At 42.5% G+C, this 23,650-nt stretch overlaps 1 protein-coding gene across 1 annotated transcript in view; it reads right to left on the bottom strand.

Annotated features, from left to right (window-relative positions):
• Nucleotides 1–23,650, bottom strand: part of ATP9A (ATPase phospholipid transporting 9A (putative)) — a gene marked incomplete at both ends in the record, with an annotated part of 61,548 nt that overhangs the window by 3,645 nt on the left and 34,253 nt on the right. The window contains 12 exons of the mRNA XM_082325618.1: nucleotides 1,134–1,242; nucleotides 2,070–2,134; nucleotides 3,533–3,688; nucleotides 4,465–4,529; nucleotides 5,058–5,202; nucleotides 5,342–5,431; nucleotides 5,716–5,814; nucleotides 7,767–7,937; nucleotides 8,826–8,909; nucleotides 9,766–9,858; nucleotides 15,866–16,027; nucleotides 21,408–21,620. Of these exons, the coding sequence (XP_082181744.1) occupies nucleotides 1,134–1,242; nucleotides 2,070–2,134; nucleotides 3,533–3,688; nucleotides 4,465–4,529; nucleotides 5,058–5,202; nucleotides 5,342–5,431; nucleotides 5,716–5,814; nucleotides 7,767–7,937; nucleotides 8,826–8,909; nucleotides 9,766–9,858; nucleotides 15,866–16,027; nucleotides 21,408–21,620 (1,452 nt within the window). The remainder of the gene's footprint in view (nucleotides 1–1,133; nucleotides 1,243–2,069; nucleotides 2,135–3,532; nucleotides 3,689–4,464; nucleotides 4,530–5,057; nucleotides 5,203–5,341; nucleotides 5,432–5,715; nucleotides 5,815–7,766; nucleotides 7,938–8,825; nucleotides 8,910–9,765; nucleotides 9,859–15,865; nucleotides 16,028–21,407; nucleotides 21,621–23,650) is intronic.

The raw sequence follows: 23,650 nt of genomic DNA, 5'->3' as shown, positions 1-23,650 counted from the left end.
TTCTCATTTTTCAGGATGCACGAAGGAGGCCTGGGACTGCGGAAGCTCACTGCTTGCACAGTACAGTACAACCTCTTCCTTACTGCACCCACGATTAATGCAATGCAAAGATGTCTCATGAGTTTAGTCACTGTACTGTGAAATATAAGATGTGTGTATACACATATATATATGAATATATTAATATTATATTTCTAGACACACAAACACACAAATCACCATCATATTGAAGGCAGATAGGTTTTTAAAAAAAGCATCTCCAGCCAACACAGCTATACCAGTACAAAAAACCCCCTATGTTTAGACCAGGCCTAAGGATGGTTGGAGAATTAGTGGTTTATGACATAAGAGACAACATACAAGTGAAACCAGATGGAGACTTATTCAGGCTGTTGGAAAAACAGGCTTTGCTTCTGAGAGTATCTGTTTAACAGAAATCCTTGAGGGAAAGGATCTGTTGAAGACTCAGTCCACCCTTTCCTTCAATTAAGAAAGATGTTCCCAGTCTGCATACCCCAGTAATTCAAAAAAACTTTCCAGGGTATTAAAAAAAAAAAAAAAGGAAACTAAGACAAGATTTACCTTCCTGATATTTCTACGGTAAATATCAAATGAAGTTTTCTTTGTCTAAGGAGAAGGACCTGACTTCCGTGCTAAAGCTACAAAAATGGCATAGCAACCAAACTTTTAGGTCCCTTTTGATCATCCTCAAGGCAAATTTCTATTCACTAAACTATTTGATAACCCCCTCCCGCCATCAAATTAGCATATCCCTTCCCCCCATCCCTTTTTCTGGCTTCAGGATAGTGCCAAATCCCCGACAATTTCTCTTTCCCCTTTATTTTGGAACAAATTGGTAATATTAAATCCTTAGAATTTCTCACAGAATGGAACTTCTATTTCCCCAGCCGTTTTTAATAAGCTGCATTTCATGTAGCATTCAATAACAAACTGCCAGGAAATCTGGTGGTATCTGTTAATTCAAATTTGCCTTTAAAACAATTTTGCTTGAAAACGCATGATAAACTTCTGTATCTACTGATAATATATTTGACTTTACACATTTAGAGAGCTTCAAATCAAGACAGGGATCTTGCCTTAAACCAAAACAGATAAACAAGAGTCTCCCACACCTTAAGAAGATCTTTGTAGAGCTCTGGATACAACATTGCAACTTCAGATTTAACATCCTTGTCCAGGACTAGCGAAAACACTGGAAACATCGTGTAAATTGTGGAGTACCTGGGAAGAAGGTAGAAGACCAGTAAATTATCTAAGATGTAGATGAGCAAACAGAAATGCTAGTCTTCAGAAAGGAAATACAGTATTCTTGAAGTGCCAAATGACACACATACTATAAAAACCTGCCAATGGAACACACCAGAGTTTTGCATGTAGGGAAAACCTGCAAGATTTGCTTTTTGAATGGCTTTTGATTAGAAACACTCATACACAGATGATTAGCTCAAGTATTGCAACTGGTGTTACAGGGCTATTAATGGAGCCAAGGACAGACCTGTCCCCACCCCAAGGTTTGCTTTACAGTTCAGGCTTGATCCCGTTTGCATCACAAGGCAATGGAGATGAATTTGCTTTTTGTCTTTTAATTATGTACTCGGAAGTCTATAAAGTCATGGGATTACAAGTGTAATCCCAGTATACTTTAGACAGGAACTGATTCTTCCTGTTAAAGAGAGTGGCTTGTCCCCGCTTTCTGACACGGTCAGGAGCTGGGCACTGGCTCTCACTGCTGTGCAGGCATCAGAGCACAACAACTGTCCCTCTGCTTTTTACCAGGACTGAAGGAGTGCTTCCTGGAGAACGGCTGGCTTCTCATGTTCTGAATGTGACAAACTGTCCTTTTGGAAAGGCTTCTAGAAGTACATGTGCTGCCTCGGTGGCTTTGCTCAGTGCAGAGGAGCAGAAAGGGGACAAGGATCACATCCATCTTCTGAAGCAGTGTTGTGAAACATGCAGAGTGGAGATGTGCATGCCTTGCATGTTAATTAGCCCAAATCTATTCATTATGCACACGTTTGTCACACTATTAGTAAAAAGTGAGCTCTTACCCGATGATGAGAAAGCCTTGGTAGAGAGGAACTGAAGCAAAGTAAAATACTGATGAGAAAACAGCCTAGAAAAGAAAAGAAATAAGCTTTTCAGGAGGTAGATACTGCAGTAAAAGTAACAGCTTAAAAACATACTCTGTTCAAACAGTGGGTTCTCCAAATTCCTGAAATGAAGACAGAAGAATGTAATATCAACCCTTTTTATTCCTACGCAAACCTTGGATGAGAGTTATGTTTAATAGCAAACATTGGAGAGCTGGACTTGGAAAACTTTTTGTAATGTGGTTCCACAGAAAAGAACATAAAGTGTTTCCTCCAAAGCCCACTGGTTTGATCAAAGCCGTCCAGATGCTGTGAAGGACAGGTGTGTACTTATTTATGCCTGGATGATGCCTTCACAACGTAAAGAGTTAACACGCACAAATACAAACTCCAGAGAGTTCAAGATTAATTTTTCTGTTCTTTTCTTTTGTCAGAAGTTATGCGTTTGTTTTCTGTTCTTGTTTTTAGCTGCAGAGCAAGCTAGACTGTCCCCCAAGTTTGAACCTTTTGTCTCTATGCATCCCTCTCCAACACGTTTATTCTAAGAAGGGGAAAGGGTGGAACTAAGCTTCTCAAAAATATCAAGTATTTTATTTTAAAAAACCTTAGTATTTTTAAGGAATATATCAGTACACTATGGCGTGGAAATGCAACTCCCAAAGAATAACCTCTGTCCTTAACTGTAACTTTCACTTAAGTCACCACAGCTAAGAACGGAATTTGGCTCATGAACTCTTAAAATATCTTTCAACTCTCCCTGCCAACTGGCAATTGCATTTTTGTTACACTAAGGCTGAGCACAGATGACAATGTAAATTTTGTGAATACCAAATCTGTTTCTAAGGTTCCCTTTGAAACGGAGAGGAACAGACCGACTCCACGTTGCTGCAGCAAGCTGCTGAGCACTTGGGAAGGTTAATACGTGCTTCAGCAGCCTTTGCGGCACGGCTCCTGCGAACACTCCACAGCACGCCAGACCAAGCTTGTGGTAACCTCATCAGGGTCTGAGCCAGGTCCTCCTCAGCTGCTCAACTTTGGTCTCACTATTTGAAGGCCTTACTTAAAACATACCTGACAACAAGCACACTTGCTCCGTAGAGACCTTCCTTAAGAGCAGTGCCCCACTTCAGATTTTCAGTATTTCCTAGCATTACTAAACGACAGCAAAGACATGCTGCATCACAGCAGTGTTTTCTACGACAGAATATTGTTTGTCCAATTTTGGAGAAGTTGCTGATGTTTGTCCAATACCGGGAACTTTCTTACACATTTTCATACTGAAGTAACAACCTCAAATTCCAACCCATGAAAATTATCAGGAGAAAAACATAGTTGCATCCAAAATGAAATGCAGAACCTTTACTTTTTGATTTTGCCTTTTCACCTCTCCATTGGAAAAGCCCTCATGACAGTCCATTTACCTGCATTGTACTGATGCACAAGCTCCTATGGATTACAAACTGACTGAGAGCTGCAGACCGTTTGTAACTGTTCCTTCCATGTACCATTAGCAAACGACCCAGATGTTTGAACTGAGTGATAGAGAAATCAGCTGCAAGGGATGCCTGCTTTCCTTCCTGTGTACAACAGCAAGTAAAAGCATAGTGAGATCATTTCATTAGTGGAAACAAAGAAATATTGTATTATTATTTAGTTATCACTGACAGAATTTCCAACAAAATTTGCAATACATTAGGTGGGGGAGAGTATTACCTCAGCACTTCTGCCTTCCACCGTGGCTTTTAAGCAAAGAGCAAAAAAATGAGAATTCCCATTTGAACCCTGGCCTCCAATTCTAAGCAACCCTCTGGATTATGATTCACAACACACGTGTTAACGTGACACTCGTATCAAGTCAGTTTCGAACACAAATTTTCAGTCTCAAAAGTTCACTCAATTTTAATGTTTTGGCTCACTGCAAGCAGAGTATTTCCACTGCGGCCAAATCCAGTCTCGTTGCTCCAAGCAGCTCCATATGCAGGAACCAGAGCTCTAACCCAGTTTGCTTTCTAAACTAACATAACCACTTTTTAATTGTACATGTAAGGTGTATGTTATCAGAGTAATTACAGCTCCAGCATTTGGAGCATCTATGCATGATTAAACACACCAAAACTAACCACGATAGTCCAAATTCAGGGAATCTGCCAAGAACCAAATAATGAACTTGAACTCTGTTAAACAGTAGTCTCCAGCCAAATTATTTTTCATGATAAGGCTACCAGTCTGATGATTATTCTTGTGGAAGCTTTTCACTTTCTTGCACAAATTTCTGAGGATTCATTTAAGAGTTAGTTGCAAACTAGCTTCTGAATTGCCATAGGAAGTCTTATGAAACATGAGGTAATCTCACCTTTCCTTCAACTCCAACACCACAGTCAGCCTCCTGAATCATGCTAACATCATTCCCTCCATCACCTGCAGGTCAGAGCACAGACAAACGACATTGGTAGTTAAGCAACAAAAGCAACTTGCAACCCCACCAAAGGCATCTGCACCAGACTGTAGTACTAGAAGAAACACTGAACCCTATGAACAAAAGCAGGATTTTAAATAGAAACTGGGAGTTTAAGTTCTTTAAGAAGTTTTTTTATAGACACACAGGAATTCAAGGCCACTGATCACTTTATCTGACTTGTAGGTGTACCGTGATACATACAATGCTGAAATAAAGCTCACAGGTTAACAACGGCACTTTATCCGATCCTGTGCAAGCTCTATTTTGCAAAGATACCACCCCAAATATTTATAAGTAGTCTGTCATTGAAGTTTCCATATGCAAAATTTCATCTCCTCAATCGTCCCACAAAAACACTGTTCCCTAACTCCGCATTTCCAGGTATTATGAGATTACTTAAGACTGTTCACTCAAAAGAAGAAAAAAAAAAAAAAAAAAAAATAAAGACAGCACCCTACATGGTCACTGCTCCCTAACTAGCCCCTTACCTACTGCACAGGTGAGTTTGCCGGTCCTTTCCTGGAGCAATCGCACAATCTGGGCCTTCTGTGTCGGAGCGCATCTGCAGCACACGACGGCAGGGCACTGGCAAGCCAGCTCCATGAACTCATACTCATAGTATTTCAGACACACCTAATTTACAGAGATCAGAAGCGTCACCGATATTTGTGCTATGAAAGTTTCTTTAAAAAAAAAGAAGAAAAAAAAAATCCTAATTCAGGCACAGAGTTTTGGGGCTGTTCCTGAGCAGCCCAAGGCATTTGGAGCCTACCTCCAGCGAGTCGCCAGAAATAACAAGAGCGCAGTCGTGTTTCCGGCGGAAGGCGTTCAGCTCTAGATGGGCTTCTCCACGGTTCGTCACCTGGGGAAAAAGATGGCAACTGAGGAAGGGTTTGCTTCATTGGGGTGAAAAAACAAACAGTCAGGTCTCAGAGGCAGCAAAAGTAATATACACAGGCAGCACACTGAGTTATTCAGAGCACACAGTCAGATAAACAAAAGCTCAGGGGATAGAAACCTGGGTCAAAAGAATAAAAATATTGTGGGTCTACTGCTGGAAAACAGTCGTGATCTCAGCACCCCTCCTGTTCCAGAATTTGGGGTCCCAAACAAGTCTTGAGAGAGGGGAAGGTGGGTGTTACTCACTAGTCTGAATATATGGACGTCCTGTGTCCGTGTCACCAAATGTGCGTTCTTGGCTGTACACGTGGCTGTCTCTAACTTATCCCCTGTCAGCATCCACACCTAAAATCCAAATGTTTAATGTATTAAATACAAAACTTAACAACCACGTCTGCAGGTCATCTAGAAGTACCACCTGCCAGTTTAGGCATATAAAAGGACTGTTAGAATATATATACAAATTACTTTTCTGAAAAAGCCCTATTTTAAAACATACAAGAAAATTCTCACAGATGAAAGCAAAACTTTTAAAGAGGCTGAAATGCAAAAGAAGTTACAAAGCATGTATAACATTTTTCCCACCTGCAATATTTCAAGATTCTGCTGATAAACCCACAAAATGCAAGCTAAAGAATGTGTATGCGTGTGTTAATGTGTCCCACCCCAGCTATTTCTCGTACGCTGAAATAAGCGGGCCTTGCTGCAGAAAGATCCCTCATGGCCCTGCCTGAAATGTGGATGATGCAACTGGGGTTAGCTCACTGCTGATGTGTGCGTCTGGAACAGACTAAGTTGGTTTGGTTTTTTTTTTTTAAGATTTTTTTTTTTTTTTTAAATATACACTGCTCCTTTTATTTTGTGCTGGGGTGTGTGTGTAGGGGGGCATTAGAAAGCCATGTCAGCAGCGATACTCATCAGCAATACCCTGTTATAATCTGGCAGGGAATTCCCTCAACAGTGCAAATATATCAGAGTTTGTTTTGTTTTTTCCACTGCTGTTTTTAGTCTTTGAAGACACCGCCCAAGAATATTTAACAAAACTTTAAAAAACCCCCGAAACCCAGAAAACACACAAAGACTCACTTATTTGTTTAATAAGCTGAGGTTGGAAAAAGATTTGATCTTAACAAGATGGTCCCTGTAATGAATTACAAGACTGCCTTCGCTCTTGATTTACTTCTTGCATGCAATACCCTAATGAACATACCATTGCGAGGAGTGCTCAGAAGTGCTGCGCTCGCTGTGCGACAACACGCCCCACACCCCGACACCGACTCCAGCCAAGGTGGAGAGAAAAAAATGAAACTGCTTTGGAATAACTGGCCTGGCCTCTGCCGCCGGGGGAGAAAGCCACAACGCTGCTGCGGAGCTGTCTGATTCTGCTCATCTCTCTTCTCTGCTGAAGTCCCTGTTGTTTACAGGGACGGCTCCAAACAGAAAGCACTTTTGGAAGCCTGTCCCAAGCCTCGAATTCCACTTCCTACCTAAATCCCAAACACACAGCCCTGCTTTGAATTCACAGCATGGCTCAAGATTTTTGCTCCCTTTGTTACTTAAAGCAGAGAAACCACAACCACAACCTTTTACCTACTTCTCTTGCCCGAATCTGAATGTTTAGTCCTTTTTTTTTTTTTCCTTTTGCAAGTCCAGGATCTGACCGACGAGTTTTCAGAGAGAGAAATGAAGCAGGCATCACGTCGCTTCCCTCACCGCTGAGCAGAGCTCAGGCCGTAGGCGCCTGAGTCTCAGATGCTGGAGCCCAGAAAGTTGAGGGGAAAAAAAAAAAAAAAAAAAAAAAAAAAAAAATGTCCAGTCCCTGATTCTCTTGGCTCAGACCCCCTCTAGTGGCTACTGAAAACACGTATATTCACAGGCCAGGGCTTCAACACCAGCACGGGAGTTTGTGCACCAGAGACCAAGCACATCCAAACCGGTCTTGTTTCATGCAGCCATCTGAAAGGAACTATTGCCCAAAACTCTCCTGTGGCTACCCTCCCGCCTACACACGCCATTTCTCTGCAAAAGGAGCCAGAGCATGTTAGAGGAAGAAAAGCACAAAAGGTGACGAGCTTTCACATGCTTAGTCAACGTTTCCTACTTCCAGCATGTTCTGTTCCCAAAGTGATGTTTAAAATGCGTCCGCCAGCCCCACTGTTCCCACTTGCAAAGGGCACCTGGTGAAACGTTTACCTTGACAGGGCCCCCAAACTGTCTTAATTTGCTGTTTGTAGGACAGTGCCACATACTGCAGAGAGTCTAGGTGCTCCTGCTAGGTAACATTAGGTTACGCAGACCTTAATGCCAGCGTTTCTCAGCGTCTCCAGAGTGGGTCTGACGTCCGTCTGCAGCTGATCCTCCACACCGGTAAGACAGAGCAGCTCCATCTCCATTTCCAGGCTCTCAATGACTGTGGCTACCTTCAGGGAGCGGTCGTGCACGCTTAGCTTCGCCTGGACGTAGCGTGCCTGAGGACAGAGCAGACACAGCCACAGTCACTCACGCAGCCAGCCTGCATTTTTGTGGAATACAGGGTTAACCAGCGTGAGGGTTAGGGAGTTCACCTCCCTCTGCTAACTGCCATTCAGGGATGCCACCTGTAATGGCTGGCGAACACGAGGAGCGCGTTACAGGGTAAGGCGGAAAATATTTCAGGAAGTTTTTGTCATTTTGTTCCTGCCCCGGGCCGGCCAGGCAGCACGGTGCACAGCGCGTCCTGGCGCACACGAACGCGCAGCAGCTGCTGAAGTGACACCTGCAGAAAGCCTGGAAGCGACTCCCTCGCACCACAGGTCTAACCACGGCTTCTCCGACGAACAAACGAGGGCAAGAGAGAATCCTAAACATTTCCACCGTCTCATCTCTGCATTTAACTGAACAGTTCTCCTTCATGTTTTGCCTGCCTGGGGGTAAGCAACTTAGTGCTGTGTGTAGAGACCCATCTAACAAACTCCACGGATGAAGCCTGTGTTTCCATGAAGCCCAGCTGGGTAATATTCTGCTTGTTTGTAGTTTCCCTGGATGTCGGAATGCAACAATGAAAATTAAAAGCCAACACATTTCCTCACACAAAGACAACCCGCCTAACAAATGATGAATATTTGCAGAATTTATAACCACAAATGATTGTAAGGCAGGATTCAGGAACTGTTTTGGAGGGTTCTGGCTGGGATCCAGTTTCATACATATCACTTAAAAAGCCACTTTGATTAAAAGAACAGCAAGATATTGAAGAATGACAATTCTAGCAGAAGGAGTAGGGAGATGAGAGGCGGCATTATCATGAGAGGTCTGTGATAATCACTTCAGTGATTGTTTGTTTAAAAACAAAGAAAAAAAAACAAATAAAATCTTACTTCAAAGTCTTGATACTGCTCTTCCGTCAGAGACTTCTTGGCTACGACAAGAACCCTCAGGCCTTCCCGAGCCATGTTACCACACTGGAAAGAAGTATCACATTGTAAACCATAAACTGCATCTCAAGTAAGATGATTTATGCACAGCACTGCAGAGATGGCAATGTAAGATAGCAGGTTAAGAAAATAACCGTCCCATTTGAGCAACCCCAGTGAGTCTATAACATCTGATAAAGTGCATGATAAACCCGAGAGGAAAAAAGGAGATCTGCAATGGTTTGTAATCTATCCCAGTGATCAGAAACAAAAATGTCCCCTCTGCTATACCAGTGTGGCAAAAACAACCCCATAGATTTCATTTTCTCTGTCTCTAAGTAAAAGGACACAAGCCTTTGATTTGTAGACTTCACATCTTTGGCCATAAACTCTTTAAAATAAGACCAAGGTAGTATTATTTCTTTGAACACCAGGGTTTGGGGGTGTGGAGAATCAGTAACTGAAGCTACTGCTATGAACTCTATGTCAACATTACCACTAACCTGACAAACATATCCCAGTACAAAGCTGCCAAATGTAGTTTTGAAATCAGACCTTTCAGTCCAAAATGAATCCAAACATAGGATCAAGCCCAGGACAAATTTGGTGATGTTGAGTGGCAATCAGTTTTGAGCTACAATCAGTTTTGAGCAAAATCCATTTTATTTACAGGACTTATTCTGCACTAAAGATGTTGAACTTGGCACCTGACTTCCTTGTAACTGCGTACGTATTTGGCTGAAGACTAATCCAATGAATTGCCAAGATCGGTGACCTTCTGCCTCACAGATGTTTTAAGTTATGTCCACTCTGCCACATTGACAAGCTTTGTCATGCATTGCCCAGGAAGGAGAAAGGCACTCGCATGAGAAACCCTCCCTACATAGGAGAAATGGCCCCATACCTCTTCTTCCAGCCAGTCGTTGTACTGCACGATGCCAGCCATCACCACATCAGCCCCCTTCATGTAGAAGGTGATCTCTCCCGTTGATTCATCCTGCAGGTAAGAAACAGAACAGTCTAAGTTGGGCCAATATCAGCATATTTGGAGTGGCCTCAGCAAGCTAAGTGATGAATTTTCTGCACATCAGTCGCAAAAATGTCTGCACTGTGTCAGGCTGAAGGTCCATCTGGTTCAGCATCTTGTCTCGAGGCCAAAAGGAGATGCCTATTCAATTGCAACTTGGTTACTCGCAGCAGGAATTAATGCTTTAGACAAGGATGACCAGATTTTTCATCAGCAACATGTGGTTTCCATGCAGACACAATCCTGACTGCATGTGCCTTTGGAATAACTTCTAGCCCTCACCCTGAAAATTTATTTCATACTTACCTGCAACAATAGAACAGATGCACGAAGCTTAACAGAGTAAAAATCACCCTAATTTACCCCCTGTTACATTATACGGCACAAGCATAATTAAAGTTTATGCTTGCTGCAGAAAGGTTAGATTGCTGCCTGCCTTATCTGATCCAAGTAATTTGTAGGCTGCAAGCAAAGCATATTTACATTACCACAAATTAAAAAATCCCTTCTAACCAGGCAGATACCTAAGGAGGTCACAGCTATTAGTATTACAAGCTAATGGAAACCCTGGCAATTTCCTCAAAGGAGACAAAACAATGAGTAAGGAACAAACTGCTCTGTAAACCAAGATAGTCACCAGGGATAGGAAGAACATAAACTTAACAGGCAAAACCAAAGAGCCCAGGAAGGTCTGGAAATAGACAGCTGTGAACGAAGGGGGAAAAGTACTTTAGGAAAAAAAGAAATGAAAGAAAAGCACAGTGGACACACTTTCATTCTCACACTATTTAATATATGTGTCAGTCTGTCCCACCATTACAGAACCTAGTGGTGAAGGTTCTCACACATGAAGAGTTTGAGTCGGTAGGTGAAAGCCTAACGTTCTGTGGCACTGGCAAAACAGAGTTTACATCCACAGGAAAAGAAAAAAAAAAAAAAAAAGCAGCACCTGATGTGGATACCAAAAACGCAAAGAAGAGAAGTAAGTGTCTTTGCTAGGGATATTAAGATGTAGCCAAGGATAACGCAGCTCCTTTACTGAGCATTTTTGCCAAGCTCATAGAGATATTCACAAGGAAGATTCTTATAATTAAGCTTAAGCATGGTTTTCAATGTCCTGAAACACCCAGCCTTCATATACCAATACCCACACATCTCACATGCCCAAAGCAAAATGCGTGTCACTCTACCAAAACAACTGGAATCTGCTTAAATAAAACACAACGCTTTTGGCACTAACCAAAGGTAAAGGTTTATCTATTAAATTATTTGATTAAAAAGTGTCTAACAACAACTCTGTAGGAAACCGAATAAAGACTCCACTTCCCGTGCTGCAGAACTGGCTTAAGATAGTTTAGATTTTTTGTCCAATATAAATACTGTATCAGCTATCTCCTTGCATTAGTCATTTCCTCTCACTGAGTTCAATAGGAGGTTAGTGCGTTCTCATATTATGGTACGATCACACTATAAATCTACACGGAGATTTGCCAGTTATATTGTTTTGGAGAGGCATCTTTTTCCACCGTGGTCTGACTCTGGCCACGGTTCAAAGGCTTCTTTCAATTCCAGATATGACAATAGCACTATCTTTGCTTTACAACAAAGATCATTCCACATGGGTAAGGGGAAAAATAATGCAAAGAAAAAGAAGAATGGAAAATATTGTGGTCAAACAAACAGGCCTTCTTTCAAGAAGATAAGTCAGTAAACAGTACGGTGAAGAGTGGCTGCTTGGGTAGAACAAGACTTCTTAGAACCGAAATAATCAGCTACAGAAATGACAGTTGATCACAAGCGAACAAGCAGATATTGCAAAAATATCCCAAACGAGGCAACATCTGCTACTGGTTTTCAATATTAACTACTACTTTATTTACTAAAAGTTATGTGTTGAAGGAGATCTTTTTATAGGAGCCAGAGCGGACAGGACCAGCAGGGGAGACGGGCGTCTCTGCCAAGGATTTCAGTAACAGCATTACTGGGCTGGACGCATGAATTGCTTGCTGAAACTCTATACCCAGATTGTACAGGAAGCCTGGCAAGACGATTGCAATGGCTCCCGCTAGCCGAAAAAACTGCCGTTCAAAAGAATGGGCAATATCTGTATAGCTGAGCAGAAAATATTACCATGTGAATTCTACTCACTACAATCCCGAGTGTGGTTTTATTCTGCAGCTTCTCCCTCCCTCCCCTCCCCAGCTGCTCACTACATCTGTTGTCTTCTGGATACTTCACGCTACTTTCCCTCCCCTTATTTCTATTTAAGCAAGCAGCACAGTTTTAGAAGATACACTGAAGAGGTAAACACCTTGCAAGTTGTGAATCAAAACCAAATGGACTGCCTACACATGCATACATGTATGTTTAATAAAAGAAAATTTTACTTGACAACTACCTATTTACAAAGTCTTCTTTTTCCTTTTTGTTTTCTTTTTCTTTTTTTTTAATAAAAATGAAAACCCTGCTTGAAGATATAATTTTGGAGCATACAGGAATGTGGCAAAGTAATACCCAGGCAGCCAGCATCTGCCACTCAGAATCTATTTCTGCATAGGGTATACAGGGAGCTGATTTTAGTGGCTTAGCAGCAGCTCAATGGCTGCAAAATAAAGACACAGAATTAACAAGCACAACAGAGAGGGGCCAATGCTTCTATCAACAGTATTTAGAGTCAGGATCTAGGCCTGATCTTGCTCCCACTGACCACAAGTGGGAGTTTTGCTGGTTTTGGCAGCAGTAATATTATAAATACAGAAATGCAAAATAGAAACCTTTCTCTTCCTAAAGGGGGAGAACACAGATCATAGATAATTTAAAAGGAATAAGCCTCAAATCAAAGAGGAAAAAAAACAGGACTCCTTTCCACTTAGATGAGAAAAATTTAAGGGCATCCAATTCTCTGCTGAGCATATAAACACAATTTAATGAAGCATACCCTGGCTTCGATGGTTAGCCCACTTCTTACACCCTGGATAAAACAGCACCTCATCAAAAGTTTGCACTTACAGTAAGCAATGGGGAGGGAGGTTGTTTAGTCCTCCCTCTTTTATTGCTAATATTTTTATCCTAGGTCTTGAAAAGGTTGCCTGAAGTCTCCACATCATTTTCACTATAAAAATAATAATCTGAAGAATTTACACTTGCTGTGTTTAAACAGATATGCACTACACTTGTTGCAGCTATCCCACAGAGCACGAGATATTTGTGGGAACATTGATGACTATGTATGTTCAAACACATTTAGTCGGATCTCTAGATTCACAGATTTAACACACTGATTACTTTGTACAAGCTCAGCCTATCAGCCCACTTCAACTAGCATTCCTGCCCTTGGGCTTGTTTTAATATTTCAAAGCCTGGAACAACTTGAAATGCAAATTTGTCCCCCCTACACTGTACTGTGGTGTGTGATCCAGAGAACTTAAAAGCAGTTCCTTGAGCAACAGGAGATCCAGGTCCAAAATACTCAGGTAGGATAACACAAATGCAGCCATTTGTATGAGCTTTAACGATTTTCAGTCTACACTAAACACAGCTTGTCCTTCATGGGTTTGCAAAAATAATTATATGCACATATTACAGTTCCATCTTTATCACCAAATCTCTTGGTAACAGGAATACTGAAGTTCTCCGTAATATTTGTTGTTGTTGAATACAACCACTGCCTTGCTCCATTTCACACCATCCCTTCATGGTGCTGTTTCTGACAGGGGCTGTGCTCTTCCAGGGGTCCAGAGAAGTTGAGATTTGTGAAGCTACCGAACATCACCCAATAAAGCAGACCAAATTAATCTGCTATCGATGAGGCCCACGTGTGCAACTGATCCCAAATGTTTCTAACTAAAACCAAAGGCTACTCCTCCTACTGTTGCAACTTAAAATACATGAGGCAGAAGATATTTTTACATCCTATTTCCAGATACCCCAAAATAAACATGCAGCAACCCAGCTTTACCACAAAGTAAACAGAGAGGGAAAAATAAGAAAAACGAAAAGAAAAGGAAAAAACTCACCAATTTTACCTATTCTCCCCACCCTAAACAGCAAAGCTGAAGATCACATGAAATGATACAACAAATCATATCTTACCCTGGATTATAGGTTTCGTATTCATTTTTCAGATTCCTGGTACCAATTGTCTGTCTGTACTCTCAGTAAAAAAACAACAAAGATGTTTTAATTATCTCCAAAAGAAATATTCAAACTGCTTCACTTGTTTGCTTCGCAGGCAAATGGCAGTGCCTTACTGGAGCAGGCTTTGTTTATCTGATTAACATTGATTCTCTAGCACTATCCTGAAAACTAATGATGATAATGGTGACAACTGATCTCAACTGTTTTTAACACCCACACTTTCTTCTTCTTCTTTCTTTTCAAGGTAATTTTTTTCTAAGAGTCCGATCTTATATTGTATTTGTGTATAAAACCACAAAGTTATGCATACAATTTCAGCTCGGCACGTATTTAGCGCGCACAGTGCCTGCTGCTGCTGATAAAGGTATTTGCACAAATGCACCCTTTTACCTTAAATCAGCTATTTTCAAACCCTGCTTATGACACCATGTTCTCAGCATGGCTGTGGGCTCTGTTAAACAGCTCAAAAGAAATCTCCACAGTTCCCTGCAGCTACAAGTACCTCCACCTGCAGTGTCTAACTTCTGCGGGGTTTCCATGCTTGGCAGGGATCTGGGGAGCACTTCCACAATACCTCTAACAGTATCCTACAGTTATTTGTTGTGGCATCGGTCCAGGATCCCCTCCCTCCTTCCCACTTGCTGCCATCTCCATCACCTCTTGTTGTACCACCACAACTGCTTTGGAGACACAGCGTAAGCTGGACCGGTGAACCTGCTCGGGTCCCTGCTCCCGGCTGACCCCGAGGGGGGAAAGCACTTGTGACCTGGGTCAACTCACAACCCCAGTCCATTGTATAGCCTGCCCAGCTCTGCCAGCATGACCGCGGCACGGACACGACAGGAAGGCCAGGAGCTTTTGGACAGATGAAAAGACAACCCCAGGGACACAGAGCGAGGCTTCAAAGTCAGCTCAAGCTTCCCTGAGATGCTGCTGGTGCCTGCTCCCCTGGAGAGAGCAGTCCTGCCCCTAACAGGCTCCTCTTCCTCCTCGCTGTGTCAGCCACTGTGGGAGGGGACACAGAATTCGGGTCCCAGGAGACAGGGTAACTGTGACTATTTCTTTTGCTGGCAGTGCTGGCTTCAAGCTTTCCTGAAACAACAGCCTTACCTGGGAGATAACATGGCATCTCTGCTGATTATCAAAGCTCTTAAGTCTTGGTTCAGCACACAGACAGCCAAAACATTCAGATTTTAGCTCTTCCATGCCAGCAGTCACTCCTATGTCTCCTTCCTCCTTGCACTTGTAGCAAAATCCCTCTCTGAACATTTTCCAGCATCCCCAGGGCCCTTGGGTTTCACAGTCGGAGGGAAATGCTCAAGCTCCCTCTTCCTTCCCAGCGCCATCCTGGAGGCTCCACTGCAGTGCCAAAGACAGGCTTTCACGGTTGGCGGCAGTGCTGGCTGACGGACTGGCTGGACACCCATCCCCAGCCTGACATTGCCCCCAGCAGCACCCTACAGGAACCGATGTGTGCAGATGGAGGAGCTGTACGGCTGAAACCCACCCCAGAATACATGATGAATTAAAAATGGGAGCGAGAAGGAGCAGCTGGGGGAAGCTGGAAGCTTAAGCTCCTTCTTATTTTGAACAAGGGACCAAAGATCAATAAACTAAAGATGTCTCAGGGCAATATAGCACTTACTGCCAAAGATGGCCAAGCTAAACAAACCCAGCAATGAGATGCTATTAGCTCAAAACAGAGAACCAGCCTGAGGTAGGAGAGACTGCAAAACTCAGCTAGGAGGGCCAGCAGAGCTGAGAGCAAATGTTTTATATGTTTCATGTTGTGTTAGCAGGAGATTCACAAAGACATGAGAGCTTACCCGAAGCCACTTACCCGAACAATTATCCCCATGCGCTTGCTCTCGTAAGTGAAGGGGAAGATCTGGAGGATGGTGAAGTTCAGGATGTGGCCACCCGGTGTCCTCAGCTGCACGGAGGACTGGTCTCTGCCCACCAGCGTTAAACCCACGCTCTCCGTCCACTGTACCAGGGCCACCTGAGAGGAGAAGGGCATGGTGAGGGTGGCCAGCCCACACCACACCTCCCCTCAGGGGACAGCGGGTAGGGGCTGCAAAGAAGTCCATCGCTCATCAATGGTGCTACGGAGTGGATCCGTTCATATATGCAGGTGCTCCTACATGGCTCTTTCTAGTGGGCTTTGCCTGAAGTTAGAAGCTTGCTAACAGTATTTTCAGGTTTGGGCAGCCCAGCTGCTGCCCGATTCAGCTGCCAGGCTGTCCTAGGCTCTCAGCAGGAGGTGGTCAGCTCCCTGCCTTCGACTGCCACATCCTGAAGGACAACCCTTCAGCATGGGCAGGCACAGGTACCCTCCACCATGGGGTGCCCAAACCTCTGCTTGGCCTCATCAGGTAAATCTCTGTACAAACACTTACTTTTTGAATGTGCTATTTCCCAGCTTGCCATTTATGAAATCAAGAATTCAAAACGATGCATTCACCCTGGATTTATAATATCAAAGCCAGAAACACTAACGCAGAGCATGTTAAAAATTCATATTAGAAAATCAAACAAACAAAATGAGCCCTGTGTTATACTCTGTTTGGTAGTAACAATTCATCAACAACTTTCAACCTCTGTACTGATCAGCAAGACAGCTGAAGGCTGGCTCTCAGACACTTCTTAGCAGAGAACTCCTTCTCCCCAAACATTAAAAAACAAACAAACAAACAACCCAAAACAAACCCCAGATTTTTCAAGGCATGCACCAGAACTCATTTAATTGAGCTTATGTGGGTACCATTCTGATTGCAGCTTCTAATATTTAAGGACATACAACACTGAATTCTTTACCAGCTTGCACTAGATTACAACCAGAGTCATGACAGAAGACCAAAGCCTTTATTTTGCTTCCCTGATGATCCCCCACAGAATCCTCACCTCAGCTGACTCATCCATCTAAGACTGAGCCTGCTGAGATACGGGGGTTTAACTCTAGAAGCTGTCTTGGCAGTAACGGATGGGAGCAGCAGCTGACGTGAGCCCATATATCACTGGCCTCCAGAAAGGATCAAGGGGTACTTTCTCCAAACAGACATGAAATACTGGAAGTATTTTGCAGTGACATTTTCAAAGGCATGAGAGGGCTGGGCACATGGTTGCTGCTGACTTGAAGGTTAATTATCCCTTGTGCCTTTCAGGTTCTGCCTTTGCTGCCTTAAGTGACCACAAATACCTTAGACAAAAATAGAATTTATTTTGGGAAATCACATACATGAGATACAGATAAAAATGAAATCTATAAATACGTGCATTGAGTCAAGATTTTACTAGATGAATTGATATAATTGCGTCTAATTGGAGAATCTTTTGTGAACTCAGCTCCCTTTCATCCACAATTAGGCTTAAAAGACAACCTAAAATAAACTTTTCCTTTCATAAAGTAATCTTAAATCATCAGATAAAAAAAATTAGTTGAGTTGGCTTTGCCTTAAAGGACCTTTAAACCAATTTGAATCAATATTTGTTTTAATATTAGCAAGTTTTTGCAGCCTTATTCACAAAGATTACAACAAATCAAAGGCTCTTTCAGGCTTATCTTTTTCAAAAGTTTCTTCAAGCCATCCTTAGCGTATTAAAGTGTGCAGTTAGATACTCCTCCTAACAGTCTCCCAGAGCAGAGGTGGAGCTTGGGCTTCTAATACTCTGGTTAATAATAATTATTGAGAATTTTTCACAGCATGATGTTACGTGATGTTCAGCGTGCATGGCACCGGCTGTTAATTTGCCCATGTTGGTAAGCTGCAAATGTCTGGAGAGACAAATCTCTGCTGCCAGCTCAGCCCGTTAAAACATCTCCTTTGCTACTTTCTTTCACAGACACCCCCTCCCTCCTTCCCTGCCAGTGTCTCATTTAAGTCCTATGTCAGGAAGCATTTAAACCTCCCGAAAGAAAAGCCTTGCGCAGAGGAACAAATGGACGAGCAACACGTCAGAGGTGCTACGTCGTGCACATGACACGCTTCAAACTAACTGCACTGCATTGCACAACGCCAGTCATTTCAGATGGCCCTGAGACCACAAAAAGGTACGACAATGGAAGGGGAAGAATAATGAAAGAAATCCCCCTTTTCCATGCCGCTCCCAAGCAGACGTGGGTCCTGTCAGCCCTTAATGGCCCTCCAGGTGAACCGCATTCAGCATGGGAAGGGAAGTGGGGCTGACCCCTTTGAACAAGCCACTTCCCAGCCTCTATAGTACTTAATGAATAATTACTGAGAGAGAAAGTGATATAATTTTGAAGTGTTCCTATCAGATGTACTAAAAGCATTGAAATTACCGTCCTCATTCAACAGGCAACACAATAGGCCCGGCCTCTGGGAAGTGCCGCAGCACCAGCGGACAACACCAACAGCAACAAAAGCGCCGGTGGCTCTTCTGGTAGGGCCTGGGCACCCCGGGACGGGGAGCACGGTCCCAGCTCAGTGCGAGACAGAAGAGGTTTACTCTGCGCCATGCAACCAGATAACTAGAGGTGCTCTCAGTCACAGTGAAAAGATGAGAGACATTCAAGATGCAAAAATATGTTTACAGCTTAAACTGAGATTTAAAAGCAGACATGAAATCCCTCAAACACCTTCAAGAGAGCCCATGCTCACTCCGAGGGGAAATCAGTGAAGTCCCTGACCACACTCCAGGAGCTTGCAGCTCCGTCCAGGCCAAGTCAGATACAGAGCCGAGCATTACAAAGCAGAGCAGCTACAGCAGCTCGGCACACTATCCCCCAAACTTTGCTCTTTCTGACAATTAAATTACCCAAGCCACCACTGAAGTGGATATCGACTAATAAATTTCATTCTAAAGAGACAAATTGATCCTTCTGTGCCATGAGTTGCTCTACAAATGTCCCATTTAGGGTTGCCTAGGCAGACAGACAACAGGCAGAAACCAATTGATCGGTGCACCCTTTCATGTCCTGGCAGCTGCGGCGGGTTGTCAGGGTTAAAGACTGTTTGCCCAGGAATCCCAGGCGCTCTTATCTCTGATCAGATTATATCTATTTCATTTCCCCTGTTAGTTACTGTATGGCTACAACTGACATGCTTGCAGAGCCCCAAGGCTGTAACCGATATCTGAATAAAGATACTTCAAGACTTCTAAATGGCAGCATGCACAGGAAACAAATTTAGGAAATCCTGCTTTGTGTTACAGGAAATGAATCCTATGCCAACTGGTAGAAATTACTCTTGCTGTTAAAGTAAAGAGAATACAAGTTTTTGTACTCATTTCATAAACTGACCTTCCCTGCCATGGCAATATTTTATTGATATAGGATTTCAAAGGCTGGCTTTAACAGCAGTCCAAAGCCATTCCCCTACAGGGAATGTTATTTAACAGCATCGCTCTCTTCTCAAGGACTCGGCTTGTGCTGATCCTGTGTTTTGTACCATCTAGTATGACATACGCAGAGCATATCTAAACAGTATTTGTACATCGAAGACCTACAGACAAGATTTCCTCAGTACAGCAAAGCATATCTGATTTCTAAACCCACTGTAATTCTCTACTTAAGACACCACAAGCAAGGAAGAAACAATTTAAACAATAATCTTGGAAGGATTAGTTATCATGCTATAGTAAAATAAACAAACAACACTCCCTTGGGTATTTGAGACAAATCGCTGCATAAATATTTTAAAGACAGAACTGTATAAAGCAAAAAAGGAAAGGAAAAATCACTGGTTTCACTATATACCACAGTATATATGTAAATAAACAGAGGATCTGTGCAAAAATAGCCAGTAAATGCTTTAGGAAAAAAAAAAAAAAAACCAAACTTAAATGCAGATCACAAAAATTGCCATCTGGAAGTCATTCAGAACTTGTTTCAGTCCAAAGGCAGTTGATTCCTGTAAGCTGTCTTTACATGGGAGAGCAACACATTAGAGGAGAAAAGCAGGTAAGCAAAACACCAACCTAGGCTGTGCGGTGGGAGAGGACACACGGGCACACACACACACACTGCTCACCAGCTCCAAAGCCAGGGAGGAGTAAGGGCTTGTCGCTGTAGGCACATCAATGGAGGAGGGGGAAAAAAGCAAAGATGCAGCTTTTGTACAATACAGAGAAGAACACATTATATGAAATGAATGAATTGCCTACTTGGGAAGAAAAACACTATAGGGAATATTTTGAATGTACATGAAATGTGGAAACTAACTCTGTGTGCCAGTCTTTCATTAATACATGCAACAATTTCAAAATCCTCACATAGCTGGGCTAGCGAATAAACTTATTTCTATGCAAACAATTTCTCACCTCTAACAATGAGGAAAGCCAGCTTCTCTTTCGATGTCAAAGGTGAAAAGGTTATTATCAGAGGCAGATCTGTTTTATTTGGGGCAACCCTTCCAATGCAGTCAAATGGGCGATATGATCTCATACCATCAGCAGGATTCTTATGGGAAGTTTCAAACTTCCATCTCTTTCAATGGCTTAGAGCAAGTGTAATTGTACAAATTAATAGAAAACAAATTGTTTTACCTCGGTTGCACTAAAGAAGATGTATCCAAGAAGCATAACCAATACATGAAACCATATTTTATTCCTCCTGTCTTCGTCACAGAAGGAAACACCACTTTAATTAGATTTTCCAGATTTTGCAGAGGGTGGCAAAGAGGACTTTAATCGTAAATCCTGTATTGAACTTCATCTCTCAAGTGTTCAGTAAAAGTCTCCAGCGAGTCTCTGGAGAGCTGTAAAGTTTCTCTCTCCTGTACCACCCTGTGCAGCCCTGGCTGGACTGGGTGCCGGCAGAGAACTGGCAGGGCACAGCTTTGCTCAGAGAAACTCTTGTGCACTTCAGTTACTCTGCAGAATTAATTCGGGCTCCGGGTCTGTCCCATCCGCATGGGAAGGGATGTGTCCTGGGTTAGCAGTGCTACCCAGAGTGATTTACAACTTTTCACTTCGTCTGGAAGTTCGAACACTTTGCAGATCAGGGACAAGCTGACTCGTGGGAGTGCTCTAACCCCCTCCCACAAGTCACCCCCCCCCAAACAAGACAAGATTGCCTATAATTTACCAAATGTGGTCAAAGGGACTCATGGCGTTGAACTGCAAAAATATACCCTGGACAAAAGGTGCAGAAACATGAGCAAAACTCTGCAATGCAGGGGCTGACAAAACAGCCAGATACTAGTCACCATGTAGCTCTGTAGCTTCAGGCAGAGAGGCAGATTTGGCTGAAGTATATCACCTGAGAGACCACTTATGGTCTATTCATGGGTTATCAGTGCAATAAATGCATTAAAATATTATCCCCTTCACTAGACTGGAACACTTTCAGCACATAATCCTTTTTTTCAGCCACAAGCAAGGTCATATTTATATTTTCATACACCCAAATGGATACTGACCTCATCAGGACTGGAGGCCTGGTACACCCTGCAGGAGTCCTCATAATGTCTCTCGGCTTCAGCCTGGTCTGTCACCCCGTTGGACTCGTACACCGGTGTCACGTTGTGGCACAGCGCGATTGCCTTCACCGCCTCGTGCACTCGGCTGCTCATGGTTTTACGCACCTTGGTGGCTAAGGTAAGGCCCTTCACAGCAGGTGGGTCCTGAGATTGCTTATAAAAAAGGAAAGCAAAATAAAGTCTTATTGCAGAAAAAAAAAAAAAAAAGATTTAAGTTTTTACTTCAGTGAAGACTGTATATGCAGCAGCTGTGCAGACTCTTATGTCCCCAGGAATGAGACGCACTCTTCATACACCTTAATTCAGACCATCACTGGGAACACACCCCAGCGTAATGCCACTTCTTTATCATTGTTACTGGTGGAGTAAAGTGCCCCAAAGGATTACCTAAGTTTTTGGAACAGTACACTGAGAAAAAGACCCCTTGTTGCAGATCCACCAAACACCGACTGGTGAAAGACCGAAGTCAGAAGACTCAGTGAAACCACTTTTTGCTCCACAAAAGACCAGTGGCTCTGGAAATTTAGAGTCCATTGGGTTTCACATGCAAGAGAATATAATCGCTGAAAACAGAAAACAGATGACTCGTATGGACCTAGAAAATCTTAATTACATTCATTTAATTTTTAATACTATTTTTAGTATCAGAATGGGAGTTTTCAGATAATTGCACAATTACTAAATTATCCTGGTTGAAGAAGGGACACACAGTGATCTAGTTTCCTGCTCTGTTAACCTTTAGTGTCAAGAGGACAAAAGTTTCACTTCCAGGTCAAAGGCCACAACATGGTAAAAATAAGAGCAAAGAATAAGAACTACAGTTCAAAATGAATCATTGCCAGCAAATGCTTCTCATTATAAGGAATCTCACTCGGTAATGATAAACGTTTTATGAGACACATCCTTTATGAGTGTAATTCCACATGCTATTTTCCACACTCTAGTGATTAGGACACACAAGATCTTCAACTTTAATATTGCTGCTCATCAGCACTGTTGCAACAGGCTTTACCCAACCAAACAACAGCAAGCCCTCAGCTGAAGTGCATTTAGATTGACATGTAGCACTAGTCAAATACTGAACTAGTCACGCTCATCAAAAGATGCTTGACAAATATTGAATACTTTGGCAAATAATTAACCAGTAGTCAAGTTTTCTCTGGAGATTGAGTACAAAATGAGGGCAAATAGATCTGAAGTCTGTTTTTTGGTTGGCTTGGGTTTTTTTTAAAGTACAGTTCAGTCATTTAAGGGTCTCAAAACCAAGAGAAGGACCAGATTCTAAGAAGGCTGTGAAAGCAGAGGAGGGAAAGAGATAGCTAGGTGTTACAAGTTACCTGAGACACAAGCCAGTGAAAAAGACAATTACTCAAAATACCGGGTATTTATCAACTATCATATGCTTAGTTAAAAGCACATTGTAGCCTGACAGTCTGCTTAGGGCAAAGCTATGCCATCAAACAGATCACTGAGGTCAAGGAAACCTGCTGTGTGCCTTTACCACCATGAACAAAATCCAAAAATAAAAATCCTATTTACAGTAAGTACATAGTGCCTTTTTCCAGGCAAGAATGCTGGCTTCATGTTTCACTTTGTACGGGGTATAGAAAGTGCACTTCAGTCTAAAAATCTCTCAAGCAAAGCAAAAACAATGTGACATGAAAAACTCAGTTCATTGCATTGGGTGTGCATGCCCACAGAAAAGCACAGGCACTTCAACAGCAACTTGTGCAGTTTCTGTAGGAATGAAGCAATTCCACAACTATTGAGAAATGAAAATGCTTGACATACGACATGGGAGTAGTAACTCATCACTAACATGTGCAGATTGTGTCTGTGGAATCACGTTTTACAAAAGAGAAAACCTAATTGTCAGTAAGTCACAAAAAAGTTATTTCTAGCTGCAGTTGAAAGAACAGTTATTAACAGAAAATAAAAAATAATGCTTCCATGATTACATAATTAGTGGCAATTCTTAAGTCTTTTATAAGTACCAGTGGCTGGAACATCAGCCACTGACAGCTGATTATTTTTTTAAAAGGCAGCAATATTCTTAAGTAAAACCTCATCCCTTGTTTTAAGAAGGAAGTACGTGTATCTATATGAAGTTTCAATTGATAAGCATCTTGTCTGCTGTAACATGCTAAGGAATAGTTTGCTGACCCAGACAAGTCACGTGACAT

This window comes from Platalea leucorodia (genome assembly GCF_965183815.1).
Source record: "Platalea leucorodia genome assembly, chromosome: 13".
Classification (NCBI taxonomy): domain Eukaryota; kingdom Metazoa; phylum Chordata; class Aves; order Pelecaniformes; family Threskiornithidae; genus Platalea; species Platalea leucorodia.
This window is presented reverse-complemented; position numbering and strand designations above follow the sequence as displayed.